The sequence below is a fragment of the Ptychodera flava genome, chromosome 14 (genome assembly GCF_041260155.1).
Source record: "Ptychodera flava strain L36383 chromosome 14, AS_Pfla_20210202, whole genome shotgun sequence".
Lineage (NCBI taxonomy): Eukaryota > Metazoa > Hemichordata > Enteropneusta > Ptychoderidae > Ptychodera > Ptychodera flava.
Window position 1 is genome coordinate 32104894 of NC_091941.1, and position 24477 is coordinate 32129370.

Consider the following 24477-nt stretch of genomic DNA (forward strand, 5'->3'; position numbering starts at 1 on the left):
AAGCACTTTCGCAAAATGTCAAGGACCTGCAATAAACCTGTATCGTGTGAAAAGGTGTGATTGAGAAGTGCATGAACGTTTTTGAATTTTCATTTGTCTTTCAATTCGTTGGGTTTAGAAATTTATTTCATGCTTAGAAAAGCTAATGATCTGGATCTACAAATTCTTTACTCTTCCTTTGATAATACAGATATAATGCTTAATGATACCAGTACTACTATACAGTAACCAGCCCTGCAAGTAAATTATGCCGATACATGTACTGCGCAGGCGCAGTGACACACTCGTCTGGCTGGGTCACCATCGAAGAACGGTGTCTGAGTGGTGTACGGAGTGGTCGCACTTGTTTGTCAAAATATTAGCAGAAATCGCCTGCCAAGATGGCCACATTTAACCAGACAGATGCCGATAAGCGTAAGCAAATCAGTGTGAGGGGTATTGCGCAGGTAGAGAACGTTGCTACCATTAAAAATACGTTTAACCGGCACCTTCATTACACTCTCGTCAAAGACAGAAATGTCTCCACTCAACGGGATTATTACTTCGCTCTCGCTCATACAGTCCGAGACCAGCTCGTCGGCAGATGGATTCGTACTCAACAGCATTACTATGAGAAAGATCCGAAGGTAAGCAGTGTAACATTACCGTCCCAAACACGGTGAGGGGTTTGTTCAGTGCCAGGCTGAAATGAACGAGAGAAGTAGCAGGCCTAGTCGAGTCCTGAGCTGAGCAGAGCTATGCATGATTTAGGTTTGCACTAGGGTGATTTGTGTCGTCCGCAAGAGTCATACATAGGGGTTATGTCAATCCAGGGTCGACTGCCTACGTGCTCACGATGTTGTAAATTGATATCCGTGCTCGAGAAGTGAACTTCGTTGGTGCTAGATTGCCCTCGGCCGCTGAAAGAAGCGACAAATGACAACCGTTATATGTCATTAAGTCCCGTTGTATTAAAATGTTATGTAGGAATTTACGGTTGTATGTAAATACATAGCGGCCCAAGTGTCGATAAGAAACCCTGGCTATCAGTAGCTTTCGACACTGTCCATGGACTGTGCTTTGGACATAGACCGTATCGTATCAATACTGTTCAGTTAGCACTGTGACTGCGTCGACTTCAGTGACTGTGATCTCAGTTTCACTTCAATTTTTTCGCCACATGATTTTTAAAGGAGCTTACCTGAGCAGAGGAAATTTAATGAAGAAAGAAATGACAAATGTTTTGGGCGTCGAGCAAAACAGCTGCTCAGCTGCAACGTAAACAACCATTGTCTTCGACAATTAGCATTAGGTAATCTTGTATTGTCATGCAAACCACTGTGTTGTCCTCACAATCAAAGGATATAGCAGCCTGTTTTTTCATCCTCTACAAACCTGACGTAATAAGCTACTCCCCATTACATGTTTATTATGCTGTTATTATATGGAATATACAGCATATTATATTTCTTGTGATATAACAGAATTACTTAAAAGTTTTCAGTGTGGATATACTGAACTATTTCTTTGATTTTCGAGAAAATAAACAGGGGCTACTGACACTGACAGAAAGAACCTGTATTCAGGAGTGATTACCGTAATCACAAACCAGTAAAGAATGGTCAGTTTATAATGTACAACTAGAGAGTGCCATAGACCTGTATATGCAGCGTGTCCTTCAATGGACCTGTATGTGCAGACATTCAGATTACATGTTCCCCAGACTAAACTACCACTGGCTGCCCAGCCTGGATGCCAGAGACATAGCCTGAATATTTTTCACCACAGTTCTGTGTGAGTTCATAGAGGAACTGTGGTGCTTGTCACATGGAATGAGGATCTAAACATTGCATGTTACTTCAAAAGTATCAATTCAGAGACTTGTCAGATTGTAACGGAAGTTCAAAAGAAACAATATCTTTTAACAGGAAGGTTGGTTGGGTAAAATTCTGATGGGCAGTTATTTTGGTGTTCTAGCATAAATACCAAATTTGACAAGAGCATGAGTAAATGTAAACTATCACTAAGTTGCATACTTTTAATGATATGCTCTGACACTGACAGTGTCTCTCAAAATAATAAAGGTGCAATGTCACACAAGTCAACACCTTGCACTTTTTACCTCTCCTGTAGGTGATGCGGTATCGTTGTTAAAAAGAAATCACCTTAATTTGTTGAATTTATGAGATAGTCTAAGATAGACTCTCACCTTCCAAGCAATTTTTGCAGAGAGGGAAGTATTTAATATGAGGAGTCAACTCATTGACAGCATTGTGTTTTCTGTTAGGTTGGGAATCAAATGTATAGTATTAGTAACTCATTAACAGATGTCAATAGAAGAATGATACAAACAGGCTAGCCATTCACTAGGTCGTACTATGGTTGCCCAGTGTTTGTAAGCACCTAACTTAAATTTAAAATAAGGATTTAGGCGGCATTCTCTATCTCCAGTGTATGATATTTGTTGCCATATTTTACAAACAACAAATATGCAAAAGTTATCTCATTAAGGGAGAAGATTATGAAATTATGTAACAAATACACCTATAGCACATTGTAGTAGAGTAGAGTGATTATGAAAAATTGGTGAGCTCATCTTCGTTGTGGGGTTAAAGGTCAGGGTGTGTAACTCTTGCCAGGGCATGACCTCAAATGTTTACCTTGATATTATCAGGTGTAGGTATAACTCACAAAAAGGATCTGCTTTATCCTGCTCATGATTTCATGTGATCACAGAGAGAAAAGCAATTGGAAAAGCAGCACCCATTGTATAGTTGTCTCGAAAAAATTTGTTAAGGCAGATAACATCGTAAATTGAATGTATGGAAGACTCATGATATCTGCAAAGCTGCTTGGGAAGAGAATAAGAAATAATAAGTTTTGCTTTTGGAGTCAGGAATTTAAACTCATTTCATATAATTTATTTCCATAAGCATACAGGATAGGTGACGCAATGAAATGTACAAATAAAAGAGTAAGATAATGCCGATAATCCAAATGTTGTCAGACTTACAGTGCATGCCAGATCATGCACTTAAAATGATTGCTTTAGAAAAAAAGCAATAAAGAGTCCTTTTAAAATATACAATGAACTTATAGTGTGGTCACAGTGCATGCAAATAAGGTAGTGGCCAGGGCACTTTGTTGATTGGCGTTATTAGTAATATATGTGGTGGTGTTACTGTGTAGTGTTCTCTATGCTAATATTTGTCATAGTTGAATTAAAGGTAACAATCACATGAAAGCCAGGAAACACCCTTTGCTATGCCTAACAGTGAGATGCAGAATTGATGTGTGACCTGACTGAGCAGAAGTGTCAGGCTGCACAAGTGACCATCATAATTTTGAGTTATACGGGCTTTGCACAATGTCTGCTTGGTTGGAAAGGATTAACTGAGGCCAGTGAAGAGAAATGCAGAAGCAACAAAAATGTAGTGGCTATTGTTGAGGTTCTAAGGTTTTATGACTGAGCCAGGGGGACTCACGCTAGAGTAACTTCAGAGAACACTTTCAGTGCATTGATGTTCGTTCACGTTCAGTATATAACATTTCTTGCTTCATATGTTTTTAATCTGTGGCTCTTGTGAAACAGAAAATGTCAATGTGAGATACAACATTGAACTTCTTCCTTTTCCATTGTTTAATACAGTTACAACAGAATATCTAATAAACACTTTTATGTGTGTTATTAGTTATTTTACACAGGTGGCAATTGAACATTTTGAATTCACTACCTTTGAATCGTCTCTGAAAGCTAAATATTTTGCAACTTATTGCCGTCATTTGTACTGCAAAAATGAGCACATGTCCTTCAAATTTTTCAAAACCCACAACCAAATTTTAAAGTCATTCACAAATCATAGTAATGTATGCTGGACAATTAGTAATTTGTTTCTTTCTCAAACCAGTAAACTGAAATTGCCTGAGCTTCATACACTATGAAGTGACCCCACTAAGCTTTAGTTGTTTGATTGAATGCATGCTGATGTATATGTATGGTTTCATGCTACAAATGATCATTTTAATTGAACACTGTAGCTAACCCCAGTGTTATTGTTTTCAATGTTGAAGTTGGACCTGTAGACAGGAAATTGAGATGAAAAGGTTTTAAAAGCTGCTGCACTAGATTGTCATGCTTTAATATAAGCTAGCAGCTGCAAATTAAAAATAATTCCAATACTGGTACTCTGCAAGCTAGCTTGTATGCTGCTCATGTTGTACTGCGATATTCAGCGGTACAGTCATCTTTCAAATTTGCCAAATCCAATTCTGGTAAGAGTGATAATTATGCAGTGCTGATGTCATTACAACTAGAAAATTTGTACATTCCTTAATTAAGTCATAAATTATTGAAACCAAGTAGATGAGAATGTAGCAAAATATAAGCTTCAAAGGCTAGCCTAAACTGATTTGACTGTCAAATCGCTATTAAAATTTCATCAAAGTTTTTTCACAATCTTTAGCGCTTAGACTTATAGGTGATAAAACTTTTTTTGTGATTTAGTCTAGCGTAGCATTTTGAATCACATACAAACTTTCATTTAAATTAACTGTAAAAATGTTTGCATCATGCATATTAAATAGGTCAGAAATAACAGTATCACCAATGTATCACTGTAACCTTGAAGTTGTCTGTCTGGACACCATATTGGAATGAAGTTACTTGATCAGGTCAGAGTTTAGATGAGCCAGGTTTAGTTTTTGCTGTCCATATGTTGTGATATGTCATTTGTATTCAGAAGTATATCATTGGATTAAATGTCCTATGCCCAATTGGTGACATGTTTCTCAATGTTATAAGTTTGAATATATTAATTTTATGAATGTATTTTTTGTTTTGTAAATTTTAAACCAAGGCAGTAATATTAACCCATGAGAGAAGCTTTGGTGTGTCTCAGTTAGGCAGTACTTACACTTTGAAAGCCCTTGTTCAGGAATGCTACTTTACTCCTGATCTCTGACCTTGTACCTTCTAAGATCATTGGTTGTCATGGTTACTGCGAGGTAGAAGTGAAGTGTTCATGTGGAGATGAGTTGGCTGTTGTCCAGGGTGTGTACTCTTTTTATACTGGAAGTGCTGCATTGTATTTTTGGTTAAAAAAAATAACAGGTACTGATATTTATTTATTTATTTTAGTGCTTGAACGTTTATAGCAAGAAAAAAACACTGTTTGTGCAGCGAGGACAATCTATCAACATGACCACATAAGCAAATAACATACAATATAACCCTGCAGTAACTTTAGTTCATGGAAAGTTTCACTTTGTTGTGATGCTATGTGGACCATTCCATTCTGTAATGTGTACCTAATTGTCAATCTTCACTTTCAATACCTGTCTACAAGCTGCCTTTACCCACACAATCCCCATTGTCTCAAAATCACTCAGTGACATTTGATCCAAATTTGTGTGAATTAGTCTGACAACCAAGCAGGCAAAAACCAGTCTTTTGTGCAAGTGTGATAGGGTTGTAATTGTCTTCAGAGCACAACTTGTAAAATTAGCTTTTCCTAGATTTCCATGCCATTCTACACATGAAGGTCATTCTGACATCTGCATAATGATAGTAGCAACATACCATCCAATCAGCTGCAGCTCTCTCTGTTCACTCTATAGAATACTGATGATGTAAGCATTCTAACACCTGACCTTCATTATAAAACATCATCTGTATGGTACAGTCCTTTAAAAAAATCTATCCCGAAAAATGTTGCCATCTGTGAAATGTATAATTTCTGCACAGAGGTAGAAGATTTCAAGTCATTGTAAAAATATTGGCGTCCTATCAAGGTTAAACTACGGCCATATTTTAAAGTAGTAAGATGATTGAACGAATTTGTGTGACACAAATATGTTTGCCTGTGGTGTACTTCATGTCCTAATAAATAAATCATCCAGACACCATAAATGCTGTTTTATGTTCTACAGATTTGTAGAGGCTGTAAATGTGTGGCACAATTTGTACAGGTCATTTTCCAAAATTCACAATGACCTCTGTAATACTGACCCTTCAGTGGTCTGTGGAAGGGACAGGCCCTAGTGTAAGCTTAAGGACTAAAAGAATATCAACATATCTTGATTCTGGAAATTTTCTATTTCTCTATTAATCAGTACACAAATCATTGAAGTGTTCTTAATAGAACTTTTTAATTTATTAATAAAAAACTTGCTCAGAATATGTGCAAAGAAGTTTTGGCTCAGCCATATGAACAGTTCATAAAGCAACGACAAACATTGGCTGAATGCACTTTCAAGTTCAAGGTTGCTTTCAGAAGCCCTATAGCAAGGTGGTAATCGAAAGTGGGTCACAGTTGCTAAGTGTCAACCCTTAACTCTATCACATTTTATACATCTCTGTGCATAACTAAATTCTGTACATTTGCTCTTCAGCCTCAGGAATGCATTATCTCTAGTGATGTAATACATCTGATAACCTTGGTTCACAGCCCTGTTCCTGTCAATTCTGTCGTAAAATATTTCTTACTTCCATCCTTGATATAAATTACAATGTACTTACATTGAAAACTGCTGAACATATGGACAGTGCAATCTGTAGTTATTGAGGTTTATATCAGAGTTAGCTATATAATATTTATTGAGAGACTAACAAGTGTAAGTTTCATATACGCTGGTAGGTGCGCAGTCTTCTCTTCAAGTATACTATTATACAGCAGTGTTTTATTTCTCTGCATCAGAAATGTCATAAATTATGACACAGCCTATGCTAGGTTTGTGTGCTGCATTCAAACTCGTGTGGAATTCTGACATTGGTTGACACTACTAGGAATCATCCATGAAGTAACGGAGGGCTTTGTTGCTTTCTTAAACTGTCTATTATAACCTAACACTTCAGAAATAGGTCAGCAAGTCAATCATAATTCCAGCTATATATTATTTAATATGATGGCGATCCAGGGTGACAACAATGACAGTGCAAATGGGGAGGGACTATGCAAAGATTATGTACCATGGTGTGTCACTCTATGCCTGTACTGTACACATTTATCAGAATATGGGAACCCTTTAGAAAGGCGATAAATCTTGCAGTAACCTGACATCAACTGTTTGTCAGTGCTGGTATAACAGAAGAGTCACCAGCATTCAATTACCACAGATGAAAATTTATACCCTGTCAGCTTGACCAAAGCAGATATAACAGATTAACTATATTCACCATGTGAACTACTGGAAATTGTTCCAGTTTTACACGTAAAGAGTTATTATGTAATGACATTTGTTCACATCAATGTATTTATATATACTGCATATACTGAAATGTGTGATTTCATGTTTATAAACGTCTATTGTGAGTGCTGTACATAATTGCAATCATTGACATATATGCTGTATCATACATTGTATGACTAGGCTTTGTATTTAGGCTTACCCAATACTGTGTGACTCAAAAGACCAAAACAAGACTATGGCAGTTTACGTGTAATCACAGTCCCTCAACACAAGCACTGTGGTGTAATGAATGGTTACAGTATTTAGTAATAAGACAAGACATTTGATCACGTAATGATTTCTCACACTTTTGTCATGTAATTTAAATAATCCAAAGGTCTAACCAACAGAAAAATAACCAGTACCATTTATGATGCTCTTTTACAGTATAATGCAAAATTAGAATTATAATAATGTATTTGATTGTCATGTCAGGCCAAGTGACGAAAGTCTTCTTGAATTCAATTGCCAACTGCTACCTCTCAGAACGTTTTGTATGTGCTAGGGGTTTTACGCACTGCAGTGATTGAGAAAGATTGTAATACATGTAGTTGATGAATAAATTATTCATGTATGTTTGACCTGGTCACCGCTTGCAACCAATAGAACTGATGTGTTACTATCAGTGGTTTAGAGGTGCAACACATGTCACTGATATCAAGCTTAGAGATGCATGGCTGATAAAGGGTACATGGAACTCTGGGTATCTGATCAAAAAAGAGAAAACCAAATATTTACCTCCATACATTGATTTATTGCTCTAAATCAAAGTGTTTATTACATAGACTTTGTCCATATAAATAATGGCATGACTTGTTGTTTTTTGGAAAGGCACAGGTATATATTTTATTTTTGTATCAAAAAAACTATTTTCCATGCTGCTACTGTATGTGATATCTGTCATTATAATGATGTTGACAACTACAATAAAAGAACAGGAGAGTTTGGAATTATAACAGCCAATCAGAGAATAATAGGAATGAGCAGTTTATATGAATCACGTATGACAGTCATAGTCAAGTGTGAATCTTGTTTGCACATTGCTGCTAAAAGTTACTGCATAATCATTTCCTTTGATTATGACATGATTTTAACACACATATATGTACTACTGGTAGTTGCAAACAGCAAAGGTTGACTGGTAAATCACTTAGGCAGTAAGCTCTTTTCATATCACTACATGACTTTTATACTGTCATTTTTCAATGGTATTATCAGGTGTTTAAAATTAAACATTTTTCAGGTGGAGAAAAATGCAAGGCATTGCTTTAAAACGCTTCATTACAGAATTCAGTAAATGTTAAATGGCTTTGAAACAGATCAGCAAATTGAATTAGTCATCTTTATATCCCAAAGAAAAGAAGGATGTAGGGTCATGTCAGGGTCATGACCTAGGTCAAACCAAACCTAAATTATCAGAAGTGATCCAGTTATCTTCCCTGTTCCTTATGAATCATGAATGGAAAAGCAAATGATCATTTATATGCAGAACAATCACACTTTACATGAAGTGGAGTTGTTGTTTGTTGTGTGAAAGAAAAGAGCGGTTGTTGTATTACTGACTTCCATATTCTAACTTAATATCCTGACTCTACCAATATTGAAATAATCTTTAGTTTCTGTACATGGTGTTAATCTTTTGTAACTTGTTGGTCATTCACATGACCTCATCAAGATCCTGTATCCTGATACATATCCTGGAATGAACATAAAAACTTGGGTGAAAATTCTAGAACAGCAAACAACTATCACAGAATGTTGTACAGAATTTGCTCATCAAGCGAAAAAGGTTATATTTTTCTTACAATAAAATATTGAATATAATGAATATTAAATATCCCAGAAAACACCAGGATGTATTAAAAATTGTGCAAGGGTCATGAAAATGAAAAAGCTTTTATAAAGAACATTATTCTATAACGGTATTTAACAAATTACTTCTCTAAAACCAAGGGTAATTATTGCAATTCAGTTAAAACCAGCCATGATCAGACTGACAGGAATCTGCTAGATACTGTGATGCATGTACCGGTAATGTCATAGTTTCCTTTTTAATCTGTAATTTGTTATGATAACCTCCAGTTTGTGTAATGTGAGGTATTGCCATGAATTAAAGCAGCAATCTATTTTGTAATGGATCAATTATGCCAGCTTGTATAGCGTTTATTCAGTATTTCTATCACAAATGTCACCCATGTGCTAATTACATCCCTTGACAATATCCTTTCTTTTCAAAATGAAATACAAAAATGTTTATTGATTGCTTTGTATTGCTGATTCATTGTGTTGACGTGTTTTGTTACAGCGTGTGTATTACCTGTCTTTGGAATACTACATGGGACGTACCTTGACAAACACCATGGTTAATCTGGGAATACAGAGTGAATGTGATGAAGCTATGTATCAGGTAATGTAGTCAATAAATAAATAAATAAATAGATAAATAAAAATAAATAAATAAGAATAATAAATACATAAACAAATTCAACTAAAATGAATAAATAAAATTGATAAATAAATAAATAATAAATAAAAATGTTTACCACCCTTATTCTTGTTCCATTCCATTTCATGAAAATGTCTACATAAAACATACACTATATGTACATGCTTATGATGAACTACCTTCACAAGGCAGTGATGAATCATAATGCAGATTACACACTCATTAATTTGTTTGTTGATTCCCAGTAATTCTCACCTGTACTTACATCATGATATTGTGTACCCGAGATGAGACTGATTTACATTTGTACTGTAAGAAATAACGTAAGCGAATATGTTTATCACAAACTTTATTTATATCATGTATACGTACCTCCATAGATACTCTGGTAAGCACACTATAAAATACATTTATCAATCTGACAACGCCACTCAGTCTTGTGAAATTCACGTCAGTTATTTTTCCAGTTTTAGAATAATTAGAGTAACTAAGCAACCGTATCTATGAGTACACGTTTTATTGATGTAATGTTAAAATATCTAAGTGGAAATAGTTTGTTTTCATTTACCATTGTGGTCATTTAATGATTTGCATAAAAAATTGCGTGAAAGCAGAGCGTAAGAGTAGACATTGCGCCAAGAATTTGATTTCATTGTATTACTTGTGTTAATGCAAATACGATAAAACAATTGAGAAATTGCTGTACAAGTTTTTCTCCTGGTAAACAAAATGTTCTAAAAACACATTCTAACCAGTTATTTCTATAGAGTTTATGTCTACATTGTAGAGTGTACACATCACTTCTCTCTGTGCTATATAAGGAAAAGATATTTAATATGCTATGTTGATCACTTTCATGCAATAACAACAGATAAGTGTAAATCACTAGTAATCTCATTTCTGCAAGCTTGCTTTGTTTGTATACACTGAATGATATCAAATTCAAGAAAAATTATTCAAAGCAATAAAATTTCTATCCCCTACCTGTGACCCATTTTATGTTGTTAAAACGAAGTTTTCAGCAGAGCATGAAATATGTGTTTGTATTTGAAACCTCAATGAAATTTATGCTAATATATCTTTATGCTGTGAATTTATTGAACTTTCTGAAATGAAATTGGTGCACACTCAGATAGCTCTGAATAAACAGTAACATATATTGCAGTAACTTGTCAGTTTTGTAATAGCATTTCTAGCCGTTTGGCCAATTTCAACATGTGTGAGTGGCTTGCGTTTACTGATGAGGCAGCACTGATGAGGCAATGTTGTCGTAACATGATGGGAATGCATTATCACATCCGATAAGGGCAAACCATAGAGAAAACAACAGATACATTTAAATTCCATCAAACATGGCTGGCATATTCAAATCCAATACACTTCAAGTCATTGAACATGTACAGCATTAGTGATTGTCTATGGATTTCCCCAGAGAATGCTTCAGTCCATAGGAACATGTCAAAAAAAAAGAAGCAATAAATCACTCTACGTAGCAAAACATTCAAGATATACAGGAATTGCACTCAATTTTCATGTTAAATATAATAATATATCTATTTCTGTGGGTAGTCATAGAAGACAGCAGTCATTGCCCTGTACTTGAAATATCACAATATAATATCTTTGCTTTAATGTTTGCTCCAGATATAATTTTAACATTGAAAGAAACTAAAACAATATAAAAGGCCAAAATATCTTGAACAGTTCATTTGCCAGTATTGTCTGCCAGAAGTAGATTATGTGAATTATGAAATAGTCCATGAAATGTTATGAATGGAAGTCATGAATGTTGTAGGATCAATAAGAGTATCTTACAGATTGTTGCATTTTAAATTCCACTTGATAGGAATTTTGATTATGTACACAAAATGTCTTTTACTCTCAGTGTGAAAATACCTCAAGGCAGCATACATTCCTATTATAACATGCATGAGCATATCATTTAGCCTTAATGACAGAGTTGGCATTTTTTTCACAATTTGTATTTTGCAAATTAATGTATTCCTTTTCTGAGCAGAACATAAATTGAACAGATATTAGGAAAAGCAATGAATGAAATTTGATCCTTTAACTAATATGCAAAGGAAATATTTTGATGTGAAAATCAGTGTACGAATCTGGTGATCACTAATTTCAAAGAAGGTGACTTGAGAACGCCATATGCGGTTAAAGTCAATTACTGTTAAATTGTTTATTGCAGGGAATTGCTCAGTACAAATGCTGTCTCCATCATTCACTTCCCAGTGCCCCATTTATCTCTGTATGGGGAAAGTCTTGAAATTCAAAGCAATATAGCTAGACCTAGACTGTGTTGTCTACAAAATGTACTTGTAAAAAACAATGATTCAGTCACAGTCACTGAGTTATAAATATTGACAATGGTCTGTTTTGACATTGCAGCTTGGTCTTGACATTGAAGAATTAGAAGATATTGAAGAGGATGCTGGTCTGGGAAATGGTGGTCTGGGTAGACTGGCAGGTAAGAGTTCAAAAAGACATGGTTGAAATATTTAGTATAGATACTCCCAAATCTCTGTAATTCCTGTGAACGATATGCGTATCAAATGTACCCAGCTGAATATTGAATTTCAAGAGCAGAGTGATTGATCATTTCTGGCTGGACAGATGACCTATGAATGACCTTGAAGGCTGGTGCAAATATCATGAAAGAATTCTCCTACGGAAGTGAGCGTTACTTTGATGTGAGATATCTTTTCAAAATGGAAAGGTAAAAAAGGAATTCAAAATTGATTTCAAATGAAATATTTGATGTACAAACCTGTTCTCATGTAAAGCAGTATTTCAAGCCTTACATATACATTATTAAATAAACTGCAGTCAAGTATACATAGCTGATACAATTGCAGTCAGGGATTACGATAATTACTCAGTTGACTTCAAGATTATTCACACTAACTGCAACTGATCTCTTTGACCTTGTAGCATGCTTCTTAGATTCCATGGCCAGCCTAGGTTTGGCAGCCTATGGCTACGGTATCAGATACGAGTATGGCATCTTCAACCAGAGAATCAAAGACGGACAGCAGGTCAGAAATACTCACGTTCACGTTTCATTCACTCATTTTATATGTATCACTTCAGTGGCTAATAGTAAATTCCCTTTTCCTATCCCAAAAGACAAAAAATATCACAAAATTTGTGATAAATTTCTGTGTATTGATTCCAAGGGTTTTCATCAGAGACGTGTAAACTTGGTAAGAATGACAAATATCTCAGTGTCTAATTCCAACAAGAACATAAATAATGAGGCTGTTGTCATACAGTATCCCTTAGCAAGTACATTACGTGACTTTTTCTTCAAAAAGGTTGTATAGATTGGACATTGAAACATACCATTATATACATATTTAACTTTCACCCAACCACTAAGCCATCTCAATGTGTGACCACCTCAAATTAACAGCTATTAAAACTAAATATATATATACACGTTTGTATCTGTACATATGAATGTTGTCCAAAAGCATATAAATTATTCAATTTGCTTATGAATTTGCAAACTTAAGAGAAATTTGCAGGTGGCAAATTTATTTTGTTGAAGATTTTACATTTTATTTCACATCTACATATATCAGCACTTTCCTAGTGTGTCTCTAGTGGGTACATCTGCGGTTTGCAAATACCGACAATTTAAAAAATATATGTGAAATTTTTAATGCCTATTAACCTTTCCTAGAAGTGTTAGCTGCCAATTCTTGTTAGAAGTTGTTCAGCTAACTGTTTGAATTTTATTCCTATCAGTGAAATACCATTTCTCGGGCTGATGTGACTGGAAAATATTTCTCATCCGACAAGATGAATTTCCCTTTAAAATAATACCTTCAGACATTGTCCCTTGAGCACAGGACACTATAATTGATGCCAGCAAATGTTGTCTAGCCTAATAAATCTTCCAGACACAATTGCCTCAGAACATGCCATTCTTATCGTAGCATTAGTGCATATATATCTCTTGCTGTGCTACATATACATGATTTTCTAAGCCAGAAACTAAAATCAAAATATGCCACAAGTTACAGCTTCTGTCCCGTTAGAATCGAAACTCATTTTCAAAGAATAATAACACAACATTTAAGTTACCATGAAAATCAGTGTTCCCTACTATTAACTGTTAACAGAAACAAAATATTCAATTGTGTTTAGGCTATCAACAGCTCTGAAATATCAGTATATGACTTAATATCTCCATAGATATTGTTAAGATTGCATCGTTCAGAAATTGTGTGCTATGTATTTATAATCACAGTCAATATTAACTGTTTCTTGATAATGAACATATATTGTTATGACTGTGACTCAGACTTACAGACACTTTCTATTAATGCAGCATTTCATTATATGTCATACAGTACATACTTTCTGTCAAGAGTCAGCTTTTGTTTGGCATTTATCTTGAATCAGCTGAGTTAAAGATCCATAAGCTGTATCTTTTGGCTATTTTTTCAGAACTTTTGTTTTGTGGTTTCCCCACACTTTCTGAATTGAATCCCTTAAACTCTAATTTAATGCCAAGTATTTAGCATATCAACACAACCTATATGAGTATTGTCTCCATTGTTGTTATTGAAAATTGTATTCAAGTCCAGATTAGAATTCATTTGTAAACAATAAACAATGATCACTACACACATACAAGCTGTGTGGACAAAAAGAACACTTGAAATTTCAGCATGATAAACGGATCAGGGTCAGACACGGTAGTTGAGATATAGCAGCAGAATGCTGAAAAACTTGCCACAAGTTACAGCTTCTGTCCCGTTAGAATCGAAACTCATTTTCAAAGAATAATAACACAACATTTAAGTTACCATGAAAATCAGTGTTCCCTACTATTAACTGTTAACAGAAACAAAATATTCAATTGTGTTTAGGCTATCAACAGCTCTGAAATATCAGTATATGACTTAATATCTCCATAGATATTGTTAAGATTGCATCGTTCAGATTACTTAATAGTATTTGAAAGAGATTTATGTAATAATTCTTCATCATAGGTGGAGGAGCCAGATGATTGGTTGAGATTCGGCAATGCTTGGGAAAAAGCCAGACCAGAATACATGATTCCCATCAATTTCTACGGAAAAGTAGAAAGGACTGATACCGGCAGATCAAAATGGGTCAACACACAGGTAAGGTACCTTTCTTTGAAACAAGGCTTCTAATCCGTGTATGCATGCATTTTTGTCCATTTCTAAAACCAAAAGAAAATCAGATTTACTGATGATACGACAGCTGCCACTGGTTATAAAGAACATTATTATACATCTACCATCGAGAACAATAGAATTTAGCGTGCGCTAAAATGCCGTACGGAACTCGCGCCCGTTCCGTACGGCACGGTTTCAAGGCGCCCCATTCCCTGCAGCTGTATCTGCGCGTTCACTGTAGAACGGTTTCAAGGGACCCCTTGGACGAGTGCCAGAACAAGTATCGCGTGCGCTCTGTACGTACGTATGTGTGTAGTGCACACACTCCAAAACGTGCAGAAGCGCGTCCGAGGTAGCGTTCCACACTGGCGCGATAAAATCTGAAGAAAAATTGTTGACATTGCACGAAAACTGTCACTACTCCGACATTTTGATGCCCCCATCAGGAATGTAAGATGTATAATAATAAGGTTATTATGAAAATACCGCAAAGGATGCACTCGGACATTGGCGCCGCGCATCGCCCTCCGCTTCGCGTCGGGCGATACGCTGCGCCAATGTCCTCATGCATCCTTTGCGGTATTTTCGTAATAACCTCATATAATTCAATGGATTGAATCCATAATGTTGTACATTATCATTAGTTCTATAGTCAGACCCAAATAGATCAAACGGTTCTGAATTTCACAGTGACGGTCACTTACAACACTTGTAAAAATACATAGTTTTACTTCTTATCTGTGATACAAGTATAAAAATAGAACTGTTCATCATTTTTAATAGATGCACAGTGGAAATTTACATTCTTCACCATACCATCTGATAACTTAGAGATCAATGGTGTTGCATTTTGCACCACAAAGGATAGGATTAAATTGGTCCACCCTGTCATTGGATCAGGAACACACCCACACACACTCCCATCCTGTCTGTGTGCCAGGTGCACACTACGATATATGTTTCGAGTGGGTGGAATAGTCATGCACACGTACACCGCTACTCTGGTGTGGTGTTGTATTAAAGATGAGCATTGTTGTTGAAGTGGCTGAAGCAGCTTAGGAGCCATCTTTGATAAAATAAAATTTCTCAGCAATCATGAATCTGAACCAAGCGATCTGCCAACTTTTTCCACAAACTACAATTTGTTGATTTGATCCTATACAAAAATCAACAGAGCCACAACCTTATCAGAAAGATGTACATTTATTGCAATAATCTACTCGATTGACACGTTGAAATAAAATTTGATGGCATTGACACCAGATGTCATTGATAGGTCACCAATATTTCAATACAGTGACATATCCATGTTATCATCTGTGGGGTCAATTTGTATAAACATAATGACTAGTCCAAACATCTTCTGTGAGAAGAGTCAGCCTCATTCTTAAATGGCTACAGAGGTGTGAAAATGTGGTACTTTTGTTGTCTGAAATTCATTTTACTAAGGAAGCAATTTACTGTGATGGATTTCCTACATACATCAAAGCAGTGTTAGGGAGCAGTTACTGTTAGTAACATTTCAACACAGATAAGTAAATAGGGAACTGATATGTGGCAAATGACATGTATTTCTGTTGTTTGTCAAAATGTCAGGCTCATCAAATTGAAATAATGGTCAGTCACTCCAGCTGATATTCTGGCAGTGTAATGGTATATAGTTTTTGTTGTGCAGTGGGTGTTTCCTGTTGTCATTGTTAGATGTCATCTCAAATTGAAATGACGGGAATTAATAAAATCCTCAAACGGTGAATATTGCCAGGACATTCAGTTAATTTGCAAAAATAGGGAATGTACATTGCAGTGAAGCACTTGAACCTTGACCCTTGACCTTGAAGACAATTATTCAGCTCCAGATGACACTGTCAGCTTAATTATTAATCCTGCTGAGTTCAAACCATGGTTAAATTGTTGGATATTAACATATTTATTGAAAGTTTTGTCGTCAGAAAAATGCTAGGTTAAACGAGAAACATTTCAATAAGCTGTACTGTCAGACAAATTTCTGTTTTAATGGGAAACATTTTACAATGGGATTTCATGTTGTCAGTTGATCAATGGTGTGAAACACAATCACAAACAATAAACAAGAATGACAAGTTTATAATTTATTACTTTATTCTGACAGTAAATTATAATTTTTTTTGTTCCTCACATCTGTACAGGTTGTGTTTGCCATGCCATATGATACACCTATACCAGGTTATGGTAATAACTGTGTCAATACCATGAGGCTATGGTCTGCTAAAGCTCCACAAAGCTTTCATCTTAAGTTCTGTGAGTATAAGGGCCTCCTTTGAAGTTGGTGAATTCTAAAGTTTAAAAAATCATCAAGAAGTTGTGTCGTTTACTCTTTATTAGGAAGGGGAGAGAGTGCAAGTGCACCAAATGAGAGAAAGGGAGAGAGAGAGAGAGAGAGAGAGAGAGAGAGAGAGAGAGAGAGAGAGAGAGAGAGAGAGAGAGAGAGAGAGAGAGAGAGGAGACTTAAACAAAGTGATCGTAATATCGTAATTCTGAAGTATTTTCTTCTGTTTTGATACTCAACAGATGATAGGACATTGTGTTGTCATCTTTGACATGATAAATATGTTGTACATCTCTATACAGAATTGTAAACAGGGGCCATTGAAACCAAAATTGAAACTTGACATTAATTTCAGAAAGTTTCCTGCCTGAAGAGAAGTTTTTCCACAAAGGTCATGACACAGACACTGGCAATAACAGATGTTGATAGCTGAACTTGAAAACTCAGCAAAATGATCAGTATGCAAATACCAACATGAGAAGTGATCATGTCTGTATGTTCAAAGTGGTCAAATGTTAGATAAATGACATTTGCCGGCATCCATCATACTAATAAAATTTATTTCTCAATGTTAATTTCTGCATGCATTCTTCAACTATATAAAAGGTCAATTCCGAAATGTCAAGCTGTAACGCCAGATTAGCTGTGTCAAACACAGAGAAATACCATGTACAAAGGCTACTTGAAATTCCACAGGAGCATGTGAAATGTCACAGTGTTTTTACTCGCAGGACATGACTTTCATCAATGTCGTTTGATTGACCTCAGACAAGACATGCATAAGCAGACAGTATCATCATCATTAATAAGAGAGATACTTTGTCCAGAAGGCAAAAATTTCCAAGCTTTCATTGCAAATTGAAGAATTTTTACAACTTTATGAGTATCAAAAAATGGCTTGTTTTCCAATGTTCAGTTATTCAATTCCAGAAAGATATTTAATTGTAGTCTTGTTAAATGCCATTGTTAACTATGTTTCACCAGCTGCAATAGATGACATATGACCTGTCTGACCTCTTGACCTTTGTAAGTGTAATTTCATATTGTCTGAAGAGATCTTCTTGTATGAACTGTGAACTTTTTCAATTAATGTCAGATATTGATATATTTCATGTCAGATGTTTGTTAAAATTATCTAAATCTAAAATTATTTTCAAAACAATAATCTGTCTCTAACAAAAATAATATACTTTATGTTTTGTCTGTGTGTTTACAGTCAACGATGGTGACTACATCCAGGCTGTATGTGACAGAAATATTGCTGAGAATATTTCACGTGTTTTGTACCCAAATGACAACGTAAGTGAGAATTGTGTTATGACTGCCAATACCATGTTAATCTATTGATAAATGTACATTTTTTCATCAGAGTTTACACGTGAGACTGAAAATTTTCAAACTTCTGTGAGACCTGTTTTTCCTCTCAATCGAAAATTTGATTGAAACAAATGTCATAAATTGAGCAATCATACAGTTTATGGGAATTATTTTGAGTATAATGAAAATTCTTACAACTGTCTTCATCACCTTGGTAATTTATTTTTGGTGCCAGTGCTTGGACTCTTATGTCATAAGCAATAATATGAATTATCGTTAGTCCCATTATATATTTACATATTTCTTCAACATTGAAAAAAAGAGAAAAATAAAATTATATTTTAACAGGATACAAATATATTAACTTTTACTTCACCACCAACAGTTCTTTGAAGGCAAGGAGTTGCGTCTGAAGCAGCAATACTTCATGGTGGCTGCCACCTTGCAAGACATCATCCGACGCTTCAAGTCTTCCAAGTTTGGTTGCCGTGACCCAGTCAGAACATCTTTTGATACATTTCCTGACAAGGTAAGGGCAGCCTCACCAGTGAAATCTTTTCAAGTGTGTACCTTCCACTGTTGAAATCTTCTTGTCATATTTTTGAACAATATTACTAGTGCTCTTTTGCGCCTTTTGTCAGTAGACTCAGCATACCTTATAAAGCTTTATTTTTTTGTTGTATCAAGTGCCACTTATGACAAAAGAATCCATTTCAAGATGTTTGCAAGTATTGCCGGTGAAATTGATCTTTCTAATCATTAGAAGATTAGAGTGCTGGTCCTTCAACAGTTCCCTCTCATTTTCAAATAAGTCACTTTATAGCTTTTCTCTGTTTTTACAAGTTCTCACACTCTCCTGTCTGTAGAATCATGAGAACGTTATTGGAGTTTCATCACAAACTTCTTTCAAATGGAAGATTGTTGCATTTATTGTTCGGCATCAAAGCCTTAGAATACTTTGGAGGGTGAACAGTGTACATGTACAGTATACAAGAGAAGTTTATAGATATAGGTGATGTGGTTTATCAAATCTTTCATCTTTTGATGGGCTTTTGACAAACCTGCAAAAAGCCTGGCGAAACTCTTTTGGACATACGTTTGTTTTGTAGTGTTTTCCTCACTTATGTCATGCTTCATCCTTTGTTTTTTCCAGGTTGCAATCCAACTGAACGATACCCATCCATCATTGGCTATTCCGGAACTGATGAGAATCCTGGTCGACATTGAAGGTTTGACCTGGGAAAAGGTAAATTTCCATTTTCTGGAAAAACTAGTCAGAGAATTGTTCAGAATCATATCTCTTAGTGTTTTTCTGTCTCATTTTTGAACTAAATGATAGAAATTTTGAACAAAAAAACGTCACAAAACTAGTACGCTAGAATGTTTTGTTTTGTTTTTATGGAGTATCCCTTTCCGGTACATTTCCATGTGTGAAGGTCCTGAAACCCTACTCTGAACAATTTGACTATCTGGTGGTGAATGGTTCATTAAACCTGTCCATCCCCAATTCCCTGTGAACTGGTCCACAGTTACCATTGATAACAGTGGGTTTGGGTCAAACCATGATGGTGAAAGGGTGAAACATACATAAATGTATGATACATTATACCATGCCTTGTATTTATTTCAGTCTTGAGAAAATCAGATGTGGGCAATGGCTGGTTTTCTTCTCTTTATGTGATAATCATCTTTGGTATAGAGAGGCAAAGGCATCAGACGTAAAAAGTAAAACCAGTGAATGGAAGGTCATGATCAAGAAGATTCTAGATCTGATCAGATTTATATTTGTATTTTGTGATTCATCAGGCTTGGGAGATTACTCAGAAGTCATGTGCTTACACCAACCATACTCTGCTGCCAGAGGCATTGGAGAGATGGCCAGTCTCCATGTTGGAAAACCTCCTACCCAGACACCTGCAGATTATCTATGAAATCAACTCAAAGTTTATGGAGGTGAGTTTCCATTCATCATTTGGCATTATAAAGCAGCAAGAATGTAAGAACATAATTGCTTTCATCTACACGTGTCATGTGTTGTCCTATGTATATTTGGGTCATAACTTTTATTGTGAAATAACATGAAGACACTTGTCATATCCAAAGCACTCAATCCATGGGCTTACAATACACTGTTAACCTATGAAGGCTGTTAACAAGATGTCATGTTTGATTACAATTTCAGAGAAATCTGTCTTTTTGAAACACTTTCTGATGTTGAAATTTACTCAGTCTGATTATAAATCCAATGCAGAGATGGCAATGTTCCATCCTTTGCTTGTTCATGGCGTTCTCATAAGCTGCTTGTCACCTCACTACATCTGACCCATAGAAGATTTGCAGACAAACCTCAGCTTTGCAGGAGCCAATCGGTTCTTTTTTAAATACAATGCTACAATCCATACCAAGTGCCAGTTTTAAATGTGTTTCTGATAGGTCCACTGTTTTGGTTGATGTGTGAGATTTCAACATGATCTTCTAGTGGGTCAGATGTAGTTAGGTGACTGTCAGCTAATGAGAACAGCAAAGAACATCAAGGGTGGAAACGTCGCCATCTCTACATCTGAATTAATCAGATTGGCATTCACTGTACTTTGAGTGCAGGATAGCCTGTTCATAGACAATTTGTGTTTGATTCTGTTAGATTTTCTATACATTGAAATTCAGGAAGTCTGCTTGGTCAAATAAATGTTTTAGCGTGATTCCCTTTATGCAGGGCATCTTCTTGTTTAAAAAAAGAATGTGACAATATTTCTTCTTCACCTGTAGCAAGTAGCCCTGAGGTATCCCGGTGACTTTGATAGAATGGGTCGTATGTCACTGGTTGAAGAGACACCTGAGAAAAGAATCAACATGGCTCACTTAGCCATCGTAGGATCTCATGTCATCAATGGAGTAGCTCGTATCCACTCAGAGCTTCTCAAAATCACAGTGTAAGTTGTAATGCCCTGTTCTTTTGATGTGTGTTTTTGCTTCACTTTTCATTGCTGTGATAACATGACAGACATATCTTCCGAACACTTTAGATGCATTTATCAGTGAACTTGCATTTTTTTTGCTTTGAAGACAAAACTATGTTTATGCCTTCCTCTCACACATTTTTGGTGCAGTATTACTAGTATTCATTTTGTGGTTCGACCTTTACATTTGGCAAGGGGGATGATAGCATCAGAGCTAGTTTTACAAAGGGTGCTTGTGACTATAAATGCTCTGTATATTTATTGGTGGATTACATGGTTCAAGAAGAAGTGTCAAGTTGTGTACCTTCTGACAAAATGCCCTCTTCTGACAAAATGCCCTACATACACGCTGAACAAATGTTTAGTGATCCGTTGATGATGGCTATACTGACATGTACCAATGAAGCAGATACTGTCTTGTTATTGTGTTAGCATACCACTACTTCAGAGATTACGCTAAAGATTACATAAAAACATAATATCTTTTAAGTTGGTATTTGCATTTCATTTTCCACAGGTTTAAAGATTTCTATGAGATGTTCCCTGGAAAGTTTCAGAACAAAACTAACGGGATAACTCCTCGTCGTTGGATGGTGCTGTGTAACCCTAGTCTTGCAGATGCTGTCTGTGAAGTGAGTATAATCCTCAGCAGTTTTAGAAGGCCAATATGGTGGAACCATTTATTTTTTGAATTTAAAAAAAATTACCATAAAAGGATATTGAAGAATATTTGTACTTGATACCATGATGTTATTTTGACTTTAATTCAATTTCAGAAAATTGATGATGAATTCATCACTGACCTGAAACACCTGCGCAAGTTGGAACCCTTGGCTGATGACATGGCGTTACTTAGAAATATTCAAAAAGTCAAACAGGTGAGGTGTGACATGTCAGAGAAAGAATTCATATGATGTTCATTTGACTTTGAAAAGTCCACAGATACTGTATTCAGTAATGTGTTGTGTATGTGACATCTTTCAAGACCCTGGTCTTAAAATAGCACAAACACATGATCCATAGACTATAGGCATGTAAAACAAATGTTTCAGAAAGAATGCCTCAAACCATTGTCTCAGTCACAGAATACATGAGGCAAACATACAAACTATGCATACTCATTGCCATATTAAACGACTTCTACTCAACCAACAACGAAAAAAATGGACTTAAAACTCAAAAATCTTATGAAGTCCTTAAAAATTACAAGGAATAAAGAAGTTTATAATATTTGTATATGAAATTCTCTAGTACATTTGGGTTGTTTGTATAGAGACCTAAATGATATGAGACAAACTTAGATGAGATATGGAATGATAAATATATTTATTAAAGCCCCAATAGCTGTGAATTTTATGCATTATTTTTATGATTTTATTTTCAAACCAAAGTTGGTTCTTGTAAATGTGCTATCTGAAGGACATGTGTAGAATTATCCTGCTCGCTGATTTGGACCATACCTACACGTTTTAATAGGCTGAATAACAAACAGGTTGTGCACCCATAAAATGGCGCCCCATGGAAAAGTACAAAACAAACAGTATTTCCTGCACATACACATCGTGATCATAAAAGAAACAAGCATGATGCCATTTACTTGAATGCACAACACACGATGGCAAACATTTTGTTGTTGTAATCTTTACTTTCTGTCATATGGTTAGTGTTTGAAACTGGTGGGAAATCTGAAATGATGTTAAAACGTTTGAATTTACAGGCTAATTTTGACACTTATGACAGTATTATACACTTTTTTGGTCTCTATTGGGCCTTATTCAAAGAAAACTCTTGGAAAACAGGATATTTTGAGATTGGATTAGTACATATTTGCAGCTATTGGGGCTTTAAAGTGTAAATACACAAAAGAATGACCAAGTGATGATGAATTTCTTTTACACAGGAAAACAAGATGAAACTAGCTACGTACATTGAGAAGACTTACCACGTCACTGTAGATCCTACTTCAATGTTTGATGTCCAAGTGAAAAGAATCCATGAATACAAGAGACAGTTACTCAACTGTCTTCATATCATCACCCTTTACAACCGTGAGTCTTCTAAGTGTTTATAGTTCTGTGTTCATTTAATGTTTTCGCCTTCTGCCAGGTTTTTTTCTTCTGCCAGGGTTCATTTCCTGTCAGAGATCACTTGCAATAGTGAAAGTACTAAACTATGAATTCAAACTTTATTGACACTTACAATAGGGACCTATATACTTTAAAAAAATTGTAGTCCACTTTGTTGTCATGTATATGTCTGTGAAATGGGTGCCACTCAAAGCCCTGGACTACCATGAATGCTGGAAATTTCCTTCACTTTGGTAAATAGCTGTATGCCTTGAATGCAAAAAATTCTGTCAGACCCTATACATAAACAAAATTTGTTTGGTGCATAGTGTAACATCGGCAATGAAAGTCAAGTGGTTAAACAAGACACTCATAAACTCCATATTTTTTACTCACATTTGGTATACCAATGTGAGGTTATCGTATAAGTTGAATTGATTTGCATGTCTGTATATTTGTGGGTATGTGCGGATGTATGTCCGTCACACACAAAGGCTCCCATACTGCCAAAGCTACCGTCTCAGTATTTGGTGTACAGGTAGATGTAGGGGTTGAGATGTGAATTTGTTCAAATGAACACATCATTGTCAAAAATGTGCAAATGAGGTAAGAAAAAGGGAATTTCTGCATGTGTGCAGGAGTGACAGGCAAACTCCACTTATCTTGAGTCATTTCCTGTCATTGTTTATGAACTGTTACATATTAACAGAACTGCCCAAACCATAGACAGTAGAGGGGAGGAAGACCTTCAGTAGAGGGGAGTTGTGTATGAACTGTTACATATTAACAGAACTGCCCAAACCATAAACAGTAGAGGGGAGGAAGACCGTCAGTAGAGGGGAGTTGTTTATGAACTGTTGCATATTAACAGAACTCTCCAAACCATAGATAGTAGAGGGGAGGAAGACCGTCAGTAGAAGGGAGGAAGAGCGTCTATGGTCAAACTAAGAGTGGCTAGCTGCCTTTCAGCTATGCATGTTGCTAAAGTTGACCTCCAGTACCTAAAATTTCA

The 24477-nt window shown here is 35.7% G+C and overlaps 1 protein-coding gene across 1 annotated transcript in view; it reads left to right on the top strand.

The window, feature by feature from the left end:
* Positions 1-281: 281 nt before the first annotated feature.
* LOC139150197 (glycogen phosphorylase, muscle form-like) overlaps positions 282-24477 on the top strand; it is a 29738-nt gene continuing 5542 nt past the window's right edge. Inside the window, exons 1-14 of the mRNA XM_070722408.1 lie at positions 282-626; positions 9512-9613; positions 12053-12131; positions 12596-12699; positions 14668-14802; positions 16986-17097; positions 18342-18424; positions 18828-18971; positions 19596-19688; positions 20249-20395; positions 21209-21372; positions 21917-22031; positions 22176-22277; positions 23300-23447. Coding sequence (XP_070578509.1) covers positions 381-626; positions 9512-9613; positions 12053-12131; positions 12596-12699; positions 14668-14802; positions 16986-17097; positions 18342-18424; positions 18828-18971; positions 19596-19688; positions 20249-20395; positions 21209-21372; positions 21917-22031; positions 22176-22277; positions 23300-23447 — 1774 coding nt within the window. The 5' untranslated portion in view covers positions 282-380. The remainder of the gene's footprint in view (positions 627-9511; positions 9614-12052; positions 12132-12595; positions 12700-14667; positions 14803-16985; positions 17098-18341; positions 18425-18827; positions 18972-19595; positions 19689-20248; positions 20396-21208; positions 21373-21916; positions 22032-22175; positions 22278-23299; positions 23448-24477) is intronic.